This window comes from Mobula birostris, chromosome X, assembly GCF_030028105.1.
Source record: "Mobula birostris isolate sMobBir1 chromosome X, sMobBir1.hap1, whole genome shotgun sequence".
NCBI lineage: Eukaryota > Metazoa > Chordata > Chondrichthyes > Myliobatiformes > Myliobatidae > Mobula > Mobula birostris.
In genome coordinates, this window is record NC_092402.1 from 58,623,621 (window position 1) to 58,635,690 (window position 12,070).

Sequence of the window (12,070 nt, forward strand, 5' to 3'; positions counted from 1 at the left end):
GATTTTCATGTACAACAATCTCTAGAGTTTACAGAGAATGGTCTGAAAAACAAAAAAACATCCAGTGAGCATCAGATCTGAAAGGCAAAAACACCTTGTTAATAAAAAAGGTCAGAAGAGAATGGCCGGACTGGTTCAAACTGACAGTAACTCAAATAATCACACGTTACAACAGCGGTGTGCAGAAGAGCATCTCTAAACACACAACACATCAAACCTTGAAGTGGACGGGCTACAGCAGCAGAAGATCACGAACATACAGAAATACCCTCAGTAGCCACTTCATTCGGTGCAGGAAGTGCATAATAAAGTGGCTACTGAGGGTGTAGCCAACAGGGAGAAGAGTAATACCTTTAAAACACCTTGGTTTTGAATATGCCCTGATAACAAGCAAGTTCACTTAATGGGTTTCTGTGGCATTCACATACAGAAGCATTGTTTAATGTTCATTGGGTTGATCAATTGGGCAATTTCGTCATTTGCAGCAGCTGAGGTTGTGAGGGAAGGAAGTGTCACAATAATCCCATTTCATCAGCATTGTAGATTTGCTATCAGATCTCATTCAATAGCTAAATTCTTAAACTGTATCATAAAGTTCCTCGCAAACAACAGGAATTCTGCAGATGCTGGAAATTCAAGCAACACACATCAAAGTTGCTGGTGAACGCAGCAGGCCAGGCAGCATCTGTAGGAAGAGGTACAGTCGACGTTTCAGGCCGAGACCCTTCGTCAGGACTAACTGAAGGAAGAGTGAGTAAGGGATTTGAAAGTTGGAGGGGGAGGGGGAGATCCAAAATGATAGGAGAAGACAGGAGGGGGAGGGATGGAGCCAAGAGCTGGACAGGTGATTGGCAAAAGGGGATACGAGAGGATCATGGGACAGGAGGTCCGGGAAGAAAGACAAGGGGGTGGGACCCAGAGGATGGGCAAGGGGTATATTCAGAGGGACAGAGGGAGAAAAAGGAGAGTGAGAGAAAGAATGTGTGCATAAAAATGAGTAACAGATGGGATACGAGGGGGAGGTGGGGCCTTAGCGGAAGTTAGAGAAGTCGATGTTCATGCCATCAGGTTGGAGGCTACCCAGGCGGAATATAAGGTGTTGTTCCTCCAACCTGAGTGTGGTGGCTTCATCTTTACAGTAGAGGAGGCCGTGGATAGACATATCAGAATGGGAATGGGATGTGGAATTAAAACGTGTGGCCACTGGGAGATCCTGCTTTCTCTGGCGGACAGAGCGTAGATGTTCAGCAAAGTGGTCTCCCAGTCTGCGTCGGGTCTCGCCAATATATAAAAGGCCACATTGGGAGCACCGGACGCAGTATATCACCCCAGTCGACTCACAGGTGAAGTGTCGCCTCACCTGGAAGGACTGTCTGGGGCCCTGAATGGTGGTAAGGGAGGAAGTGTAAGGGCATGTGTAGCACTTGTTCTGCTTACAAGGATAAGTGCCAGGAGGGAGATCAGTGGGGAGGGATGGGGGGGACGAATGGACAAGGGCGTTGTGTAGGGAGCGATCCCTGCGGAAAGCAGAGATTGCTCACTCTCCTTTTTCTCCCTCTGTCCCTCTGAATATACCTCTTGCCCATCCTCTGGGGTCTCCCCCCTCCTTGTCTTTCTTCCCGGACCTCCTGTCCCATGATCTCTCATATCCCTTTTGCCTATCACCTGTCCAGCTCTTGGCTCCATCCCTCCCCCTCCTGTCTTCTCCTATCATTTTGGATCTCCCCCTCCCCCTCTCACTTTCAAATCTCTTACTCACTCTTCCTTCAGTTAGTCCTGACGAAGGGTCTCGGCCTGAAACGTCGACTGTACCTCTTCCTAGAGATGCTGCCTGGCCTGCTGCGTTCACCAGCAACTTTGATGTGTGATGCTCATAAAGTTCCTCTGCAGCTTTCATAACAGTAGATTCCTGTCACCGGGAAGACAGATGTCTTCGAATCCCCTGCCAAACCTTGAAGGGAGCTAGGCATCTTTTGAGAACAGGCACATGGCTCTGTGATTTTTTTTCATAAAATTTCTTTGTTTTTGCCGTTTGCATTCCCCTGAGATATGTGTACCCTTTGATATCAAGCTAACAACGTTTCCCAAAATACCAGCTGAACAAAAGAAAACATGAAACACGGAGCATGGAACAGTACAACACATTACAGGCCCTTGTGTCAACCTATATAAACCTACTCCTTGACCAATCTAACCCTTCCATCCTACACAGCCCATAGCCTCCATTTTTCTATCACCCACATGCCTGTCTAAAGAATCTCTTAAGTGTCCTCAATGTATTTGCCCCTACCACCACCCCAGACAGTGCATTCCAGGCACCCACCACTCTGTAAGAAAACTACCTTCAACGTCTCCCCTAAACTTTCCTTCACTCACCTTAAACAGATATCCTCTGGCATTGGCCATTGGTGCCCTGGATAAAAAGTGCTGAGTGTCCTCTATCTATACCTCTCATGATCTATCAAGAGCTGGTCATTGACTTCAGGTCGGGGTTGGCACACGTGGCCTTGTTTATGTCAGTGGCGCTGAGGTCAATAGGGTTGAGAACTTCAAGTTCCTAGGAGTGAAAATCACCAACAGTCTGTCCTGGTCTAACCACATCCAGGAAAGCTCACCAGTGTCTCTACTTCCTCAAGAGGCTAAAGACATTCAGCATTCCCACATTGGCTCTCACCAGTTTAGAGTAGATTATGAAGACACGCAGTCCTCTATTATTGTCATTTAGTAATGCATGCATGGTTTTTATCAATGCACCTCAGAAAGCATCCTATCTGGATGTATCACAGCTTGGTACGGCAACTGCTCTGCCCGTGACAGCAAGAAACTGCAGAGAGCTGTGGACACATCTCAGCACATCGCACACACCAGCCTGACTCCCATTGACTCTGTCAACACCTCTCGTGACCTCACTAAAGAAGCCAACATAATCAAAGACTCCCACCTACTACACCTAATCTCTCTTCTCCCTCCTCCCAGTGGGCAGAAGATACAAAAGCCTGAAAGCACGAACTAAAGGCAGCTTCTATTCTGCTGTTATTGGACTATTGAATGGACCCCTTGTACTAAAAAATGGACTCTTCAATCTACAGTCAGTGACCACTTTTTTTAGATACCTCCTGTACCTAATAATGTGGCCACTGGGTGTATGTTCATGATCTTCTATTGCTGTAGCCCATCCACTTCAAGGTTCGATATTCATCGAGAGATGTTTTTCTGCACACCACTGTTGTAACATATGATTATTTGAATTTCCATCGCCTTCCTGTCAGCTTGAACCAGTCTGGCCATTCTCCTCTGACCTCTCTCAATAACAAGGTGTTTTCACCCACACAACTGATGCTCAGTGGAGTTTTAATTTGTTTTTTTGCACTATTCTCTGTAAAGTCTAGAGACTGTTGTGTGTAAAAAATCACAGGAGATCAGCAGTTTCTGAGATTCTCAAACTAGTCTGTCTGAGACCAATGGTCAAAGTCACTTGGATCACATTTCTTCCCAATTCTGATGGTTGGAGTGAATAACAACAGAACCTCTTGACCGTGCCTGCATGCTTTTATCTTCTCACAAACAAGAGAAAATCTGCAGATGCTGGAAATCTGAGCAACGTGCACCCTCCTGTCGAAGGGTTTCGGCCCGAAACATCGACTGTACTTTTTTTCATAGATGTTGCCTGGGCTGCTGAGTTCCGTCAGCATTTAGTGTGAGTTGCCTTTATCTTCTTGTGCTTTTTTGTGTTGCATCAGATCCAGAGTAGTAATTATTTTGTTTTTCTTTACACTTGTGCACTGGAAATGACAGTAAACAATCTTGAGTCTTGAATTGAGTTGCTGCCACGTTAGATTAGTTTAGATTAGATATTTGCACTAACACGCAGTTGTACAGGTGTACCTACTAAAGTGACCAGTGAGTGTATCTCGTTATGGCCCTGTACCTTACTGTCTACCTGCACTGTGCTTTCTCTGTAACTGTTACGCTCGCTGGGATCTCCAATACACCAGTTCATCTGCAGCAAAGTTAGGAAAGGCTCCAAGTTCGGCAATGCAGGTAGGGCAGTGAGTGCTGTTCTGGGGCCACAAGGCTGTTTTGTTCTTTTTGCAAAGGAGTTTTGTGCCATGATTACTGCATCACATTAACAGAATATTGCCGATGCTTCACAATGCACACTATTTACAATTTCAAGTTATAGCATGGTGATTGTAATTCAGAACACAGTCAATCCCCCATGGTGCCCGCCAGTCCCGGAAATCCCCCACTGCACCTGTGGAGACTACGTGCATGGATGTAGCCCAGGACGAGGGACCTTCACTACCCACAGCCTGGATCTGTGAATGGCCACCTCGGCCAGGCTCAGGAGCAGACCGACCAGCAGATCCCCCGAGCAACCCACCCCACCCCCTCCACACCGGGTGACTGAAGATCAGAGGTGTGGAGGCTGAAGTGCAGCCAGAGCTTAAGAAGCAGCCCCTTCAGAAACTCAAATGGGGGCTGCAATCTCTCACACTCTGTAGTTACATGAAACGCTGACTCCTCCAGCCACAGAAATAACAGGTGGATTAAACCAACTTGAAAGCTTGTCACACGTTACTGCTCCATGCAATACTGTCCACCCCAAGCCCCCAGTATGAAGGGGGAGGACTCTCACATAAAGAGACCTCCACGAGGGACCTCCCTTATTGCCATATGGTAAGACGGGCTGCCAAGGCACATCTGAACAGCAAACGTGTACAGTGTGCAGGAGAAGCCCGTAGAAGAACCACCTTGGCACATCATGGAACAGCACTGAGGGGTGATCTCTGTGAGCGGGCTCACATTGCGTGGGACTGAATCCCAAGAAACACCTTGGGCCTTGAGTCTGCTGAGTAATTCTGGCCGAGCAGGGCTGAACACAGCCGAGATCAATCCACACTCCTGAGGTCCCTTGATTCCCACCACGACAGGATGGGGAGAGGCATCTTTCCCAGCCAGAGCACTGCTCTTGACTGGAGAAGGCCATACCCAAGACTCGCAATAGCTCCTGATAAAAGCTGGGCAACTTCTGCAGAGTGGCATAGCTGATGTCCACCACTGGGAGCCATGAGTCCTCCTGAAGGCAATGCCCCAGAGGAAAATATAATATTGCCATCTCACTGCTGCTGGACACCAGTGGCTCAGATTTGCTCGAAAAGGTTCCCCCTTTAAGTCATGAAGAAACAAGCTTCACAGCCGGCATAATCCCACAGTCTTCCTTTACTTAGATTAGATTATGAAGACATGCAGCCCGCTTTTATTGTCATTTAGTAATGCATATATTAAGAAATGATACAATGTTTTGCATCTCATTGGAATGTCATTGCATCACACAGTCCAGTTTTCAGGCTGATGCCGCTAATCAAGGCCTCAAGACACTTTGGCTGTTTCCAAATGTCCATTAGTCCACTTCTGGGAAATTTGAGGAAGGAAAAGGAAGCAAGACGGTCACGATCTCTGTGCCTCCATTTCAGAGCTCACGTCCACTCTGTTAATGTCAGACCACAAGACCACTAGGTGGTACCATGTACACGAGTTTATGGTGAATATTGCCTAGACCCATCATCGCCTCCACTGATGTGTTTACCAAGCCAAAGTATGAATCCAAGTATTGACAAATAAGTGGACCTGAAACTTTCCAAAAAGGCACGGCATCCCAATGCAGAAGGAAGGCTGTGTTGGAATGAGTTGCTCCTCACTGACTCTGTTTATTATCAAGGCCATGTCAAGATTTCCACAGAAGGACACTTTGTATGTGGACACAAAGTTTATCAGTAGTAGTTTTGAGTAGATAAAGAGTGTGTAAGTATGAATAGATAGAATTAGGTTAACTGCTGGTTATACTTGAGTTCACATGGAGTCCCATTAGCGTGGTGGGTTGCTCGGCTTTCCTGGGCTGTGTGCCACAGGTACCTACTGCCACTTGGTCATTTAAGGAGCCTTTTTGCATCTTTTAACGCATGACATGATCGTACACACCATCAGGTTATCCCATACACCTCAAAATACTAGCAAAACTTAGCATCATGTCTAAATCTTCATGGGGACTGAGGAACGGTCCACGAGTCCTTACACACATAAACACAAGAGATTCTACAGATGCTGGAAGTCTTGAGCAACACAGAAACAAAATGCAGGAGAAACTCAGCAGGTCAGGCAGCATCTATGGAGGGGAATAAACAGTTGACGTTTTGGACTGAGACCCCTCATCAGGACTGGGAAGGAAAGGGGAAGAAACCAGAATATGAAGGTGGGGGGGAGGAGGGGAAGTTGTTATCACTAAGCCACCCTTTTCTTAAAGACATTCACAATATATTCTTTCCCCCAGGCGCGCCATTTTCCTCCCATATCCCAAAAGCATGTGGGTCAGTGGGTTAATTGCCCTCAAATATATAGGTGAGTGGTAAAACTTGTTGTGGGGGGGAGCTGGCGGGAATATAGGGAGAATAGGATGGTATTACTCTAAATGGATGGTTCATGGTCAGCACACACTCAAAGGGATGAAGGGGTTGTTGTATCTGTCTATGGCTAGGCCTTCAGGTGGGTGTTAGTTAACTAACAATTAAAGTCAAACTGGAGTTTACTGTCATATGCACAAGTGTGTGTATGCACAGGTGCAATGAAAAGCCTGCAGCAGCCGTATCACAGGCACGGATCATCAGATAAACAGCGCTCACAAGAAAAAGATAAATTATACACATTTTCCAAGAAAGAACATAATTAGAAAAAAAATCAATTTTAATGCAGAGTCATTGATGTAATTACGGTGTTACTGAACTGTGGTGATTAGTATGATACTGGTTAACTCAGGAACCAAATGGTTGAAGGGAAGTAACTGTTCTTGAACCAGGGGGTGTGGAAGTTCGGGCTTCTGTACCTCCAGCCCAATGGTAGCTGCAAGAAGGGTGATGGAACGTGAAGACTTTGGATAAGTTGGTTGTCTTGTACCGTAAGCTTTCACAGGGCATAAAATAAAATCACAATCTGTCTGGGAAGCTGTGGTTAACTAACGACATCTGTTGATTTGTAAAAGGCAGACGTCTTTTGAGAATGTACAGAAGCCTAAGAAAGTGCATTGGTGCCACATGTTTGGATTTCTAAATGGCATATAAACACTCAAATGTTAATAAAATAGTTGATAAAGTTAACATCTATGGTGTAAAAGTGAACAAAGTGAAGCTGGTTAAAAGCCAGATAGCAGAAAATAATTGTTAATTAATGTTCTTTGAATAATGAGAATAAACGCGCAAGTATTGTGTGCATTCTGGCTGCCCAGAATGGGCATACGAAGGATGTGCGGGCTATAGGGAGGATGCAGAAGAGCTTTACCAGTATGCTACCTGGATTAGAGGGCACGCGCTACAAGGAGAGGTTGGAGAAACTTGCATTGTTTTCTCTGGAGCAGCAGAGGCTAAGGGAAGAGCTGATAGAAGTTTATAAAATTACAAGAAGTATAAGTAGGGTAGGCAGACAGAATCCTTTTCCAAGGTAGAGATGGCAAATACTAGAGGACAGGGATTTAAGGTGAGAGGGTGAATGCTTAAAGGAGATGTGCCAGGCATATTTTTTACACAGAGAGCGGAGGTCCCTGGAATGCACTGCCTGGGGTGGTGGGGGGAGCAGACGCAACAGTGGTGATTAAGAGTCTGTTAGACAGACACATGAATATGCGGGGAATGGAGGGAGATGGATCATGTGCAGGCAGAAGGAATTTAGTTTAATTTGTCATCGTGTTCATCAAGACCTGTGTGGATGAGTGCGCGCCTTTGACAACATACCAGACATACCCAAACCAAAAGCCGAGGATGAACCAGGAGATTCATAGTCTGCTGAGGGCTAGGTCTGTGGCATTTAAAACCAGCCATCCAGAACTATATAGGGCGATAAAAACAATTCCGATTGATGTTGGAGACGGAATGCGATGCATGTCAACTCTGGCAGGGTCTGCAGGCTGTTACTTCCTACAAAGCAAAACCTAACACCATAAATGACTGTGATCTTTCACTCCCAGATGAACTCAGTGGCTTTTATGCACGATTTGAAAGGGAGAATAAAACTACACCTGTGTGAATCCTTGCAGCATCTGGTGACCCTGTAATCTCTGTCTCGGAGGCCGACATCGGAACATCTTTCATGAGGGTGGACCTTCACAAGGGTGTCATGCCCTGATGGTGTACCTGGTGGGGCTCTGAAAACCTGTGCCAACCAACTGACAGGAGTGTTCAAGGACATCTTCAATTTCTCACTGCTGCAGTCGGAGGTTCCTACCTGCTTCAAATGGGTGTCAATCATACCGGAGCCCAAGAAGAGCAGGGTGAGCTGTCTCAGCAACTATCGCCCAGTTGCACTCACATCTACTGTGACGAAATGCCTTTGGGAGGTTGGTCAAAGCCACAATCAACTCCTGCGTAAGCAAGGACCTGGACACACTGCAATTTACCTGTCACCACAATAGGCCTGGAGCAGATGCAGTCTCACTGGCTCTCCACTCGGCCTTGGATCACCTGGACAATAGTAATACCCATGTCAGGCTGCTGTTTATTGATTACAGTTCAGTGTTCAACACAATCATACTCTCAGTTCTACTCAACAAGCTTCAAAACCTGGGCCTCTGTACCTCTCTCTGAAACTGGATCCTTGACTTCCTCCCAGGGAGACCACAGTCTGTGCAGATCAGAAATAACATCTCCTTGTTGCTGACAATCAGCACTGGTGCACCTCAGGAACGTGTGCTTAGCCCACTGTTCTACTCTCTCTACACCCGTGATTGTGTGGCTACACTCAGCTCAAATACCATCTATAAATTTACTGATGACATAACTGTTGTTGGCAGAATCTCAGATGGTGACGAAGAGGTGTACAGGAGTGAGATAGATCAGTTGGTTCGGTGGAGTCACAGCAACAATCTTGCACTCAACGTCAGTAATACCAAGGAACTGACCGTGGACTTCAGGAAGGGGAAGTCAAGGAACACACAACAGTCCTCAGTGAAGGATCAACAGTGGAAGGTTTCAAGTTCCTGGGTGTCAGCATCTCTGAAGATCTATCCTGGGCCCAACATAATGATGCAATTACAAAGAAGGCACAACAGTGGCTAGATTTCGTTAGGAGTTTGAGGGGAATTGGTATTGCAAATTTCCACAGATGTATTGTGAGAACTTTCTAACTAGTTGCATCACCATCTGGTATGGAGGGGCCAATGCATAGGATCTGAAAAAAAGCTGCAGAAAGTTGTAATCTCAGCCAGCTCCATCATGGGCACTGGCCTCCCCAGCATCCAGGACACTTTCAAAAGGGGATGCCTTGAGAAGGTGGCATCCATCATTAAGGACCTCCATAACCCAGGATATGACCTCTTCTCACTGATACCATCAATGAGGAGGTACAGGGGCCTGAAGACACACACTCGCCATTTCAGGAACAGCTTCTTCCCCTCTGCCATCAGATTTCTGAATGGACATTGAACCCATGTACAGTACTTCACTGCTGCAGCAAAACAACAAATTTCACGACATATGCCAGTGATATTAAACCTGATTCTGATTCCGTGTTTGGTACAACATTGTGGGTCAGAGGGCCTATTCCTGTGCTGTTCTGTTCTATGTTCTAGGTTCTAAAGCAGTTGATGGGCTCTGGTGGAGATTGCTGGGACCATTGCTTTTTCTGAAGTACACAATGGCTTGGATTTGCAAACAGAGACTGCACACTATCATTTGTACTTCACCAAAAATTGGGAGTGAAGTTAACAGTGAGGAGGCCAATCAGGGCTGACTTATTAATTGCAACAACGAAGGAAGGCATTCAGTTCATCAGGTCCATACTAGCCCCAGTACCCTTCCCACCTGTTTTCTCACATGCCCAGTTTTTGACTCTTTGGCTGCTTGTTCACACTAAGCGGGATTTTCAGTTATTAACCCACCGACCCATGTCTTTGGGATGTGGGAAGAATCTGGAGCACCCGGGGGAAATTCACGAGGTCAGAGAGGATGGGCCAACTCCACACAGACAGTGCCCAAGGTCATGACTGACCCTGGGTCATGGAGATGTGAGGTAGTGGCACTGACTGCTGCATCATCTAAAAGGCTTGATAGGCGTGGGTCATTTCATTGGCTGGTGGATGTCAGAGGATTTTAAAGGTAGAAGAAAGTGCTGGGACTTTCATAAAGACTGGGATTACATTTACCACCCCTGTGGGAACTACTCCAAAATGATAAATGGTTCAAAGTGATAACACATTTCGATAACGTGAAGGCACTTCCACTGGGTTAGTAACGAACAGACAAAACCATGTCACAGTAAACAGGCAAAGAGAATAGTTAAGTCACAACCTCTACCGAAAGTGTTGCTGGCTTATATGGTCCCTGTGTGATTGTGTGTGTGAATGTGAGTGTGTGTGTGTGTGCATGTGTCTGTGACTGTATGTGTGTCACTCTGTGTGTGCCTGTGTACAAGTGCATGTGTGTGTGTGTATGTGAATTCCTGTATGTGTGTCAGTGTGAGTTTATGTCTGTGTATGTGTGTCAGTGTGTGTGCGTGTCTGTGTATGTGTACACCTGTGTCTATGTTTTTGTGTGAGTCTGCGTATGATTGCATGAATGCATGTGTGTGTGCATGAGTGTGTGTCTATGTGTGTGTTCCTGTGTATGTGTCTCTGCCTGTGTGTGGTGTAAGTATGTGATTATGTGTATCCATGTGAGAGTGGGTGTTTGTTTGTGTCTCTATGTGTGTTTGTGTGTATGTGTGTGTCTCATTCTGAGTGTGTGTATATTTGTGTGTATGCATGTGAGTGTGTGTTTATATGTTGTATGCATGTCTGTGTATGTTTGTGTGTATGTGGCTGTATGTGCAGTGTGTATATTTTTGTTTGTATGTGGGTATATTTGTATATATGCTCACGAGTGTGTGTGTGTATGTCTCTGTGTTTGTGTGTGTGTATTCCTGTGAGCATGGGTGTCTGTGTGTTTGTGTGCACAGTGTGAGCCTGTGCCTATCTGTGTGAGTGTGTGTGTGTGCGCAGCATGAATGTACGTTTGTGTGTATGAATGTGTGTGTGTGTGTGTGTGTGTGTGTGTGTGTGTGTGTGTGTGTGTGTATGAGCCAAACCTACAGACTCACTTTGAAGGACTCATACTCTCAGTATTTGTTCTGTATTTGTCCAGTTTTCTGTGTGTGTAAGACAGTGAGACAGTGGCAGTGCAGTAATCGGAGATGTTAATCTACAGACAGACTGAACAAGCCAAATTAGTACCATTGATATTGAGGATGCAGTTCTAGAATGTACAAGTCTGATTCCTCTGAATTTTGAGGAACTGATGAAGGAGCAGATAGCTTCGATCTGGTATTGTACAACAAGGAGGGTTAGTTAACAAGCTTGTAGAGTGCTCCTTGGAAAGATTCCCCATACTATGATAGAGTGTTTACATTGCATTAAGTGTGGTGTGGTTCAATCTGACACCAGGGTTTTCAATTCAAACAAAGTATGAGAGGACAGAATGAACTGAGAACTGAGTAAAGGCTGTGACAGTGGAGAGGCAACACAAAAACACCAACAGGAAAACTGATCCAACTATCGATTATAGGAGAAATTAAAAACTATATTAAATCCAAGGAAGAAGCTCATAAAGTTACCAGAAAAAGCTGGAAGCTGGGGTTGGAACATTTTAGATTTCAATAATGAATTAAGAACGGACGGATAGTAGAATTTGAGAGCAAACTGCTTTATTATTGTCATGTGCCAAGGTACGAAACTGGCAAAACAAAGCATAAAGACAGACTTAGGAGCTTCTTTAGGCGTGCAAAAAAGAGAGCAGATTCTTGTCCCTGACAGCTATAGGCAGGAGAGTTTATGTATATTGGGAAAAAAGGAAAAGGCAGAAGAATTAAACAAATATTTTGCACCGGTTGGTCCGCGGGTCACAGCAGGGTTCCATTCCTGTGAACCATGTGCAACCTGAACAGTTCATAAGTCAGAGATGTGACTACGAGCCGAGGTCGCAAATTGGCAGATGATCCTTACAGTTCCAAAGCTGCCGGCAAAGCCATTCCCTGTTTCCTAAAAGTTTGTGCA

General features: G+C 45.6%; 1 protein-coding gene across 4 annotated transcripts in view; it reads left to right on the top strand.

Annotated features, from left to right (window-relative positions):
* The first annotated feature begins 594 nt into the window (after window positions 1-594).
* stac3 (SH3 and cysteine rich domain 3) overlaps window positions 595-12,070 on the top strand; it is an 82,408-nt gene continuing 70,932 nt past the window's right edge. The window contains exon 1 of one of the 4 annotated variants that reach the window (XM_072248862.1): window positions 595-697. In XM_072248862.1, the coding sequence (XP_072104963.1) occupies window positions 624-697 (74 nt within the window). In that variant the 5' untranslated portion in view covers window positions 595-623. Of the gene's footprint in view, window positions 698-731; window positions 751-1,886; window positions 3,698-12,070 lie in introns of those variants that run through there. The other 3 variants (XM_072248856.1, XM_072248859.1, XM_072248858.1) reach the window with 3 other exon arrangements.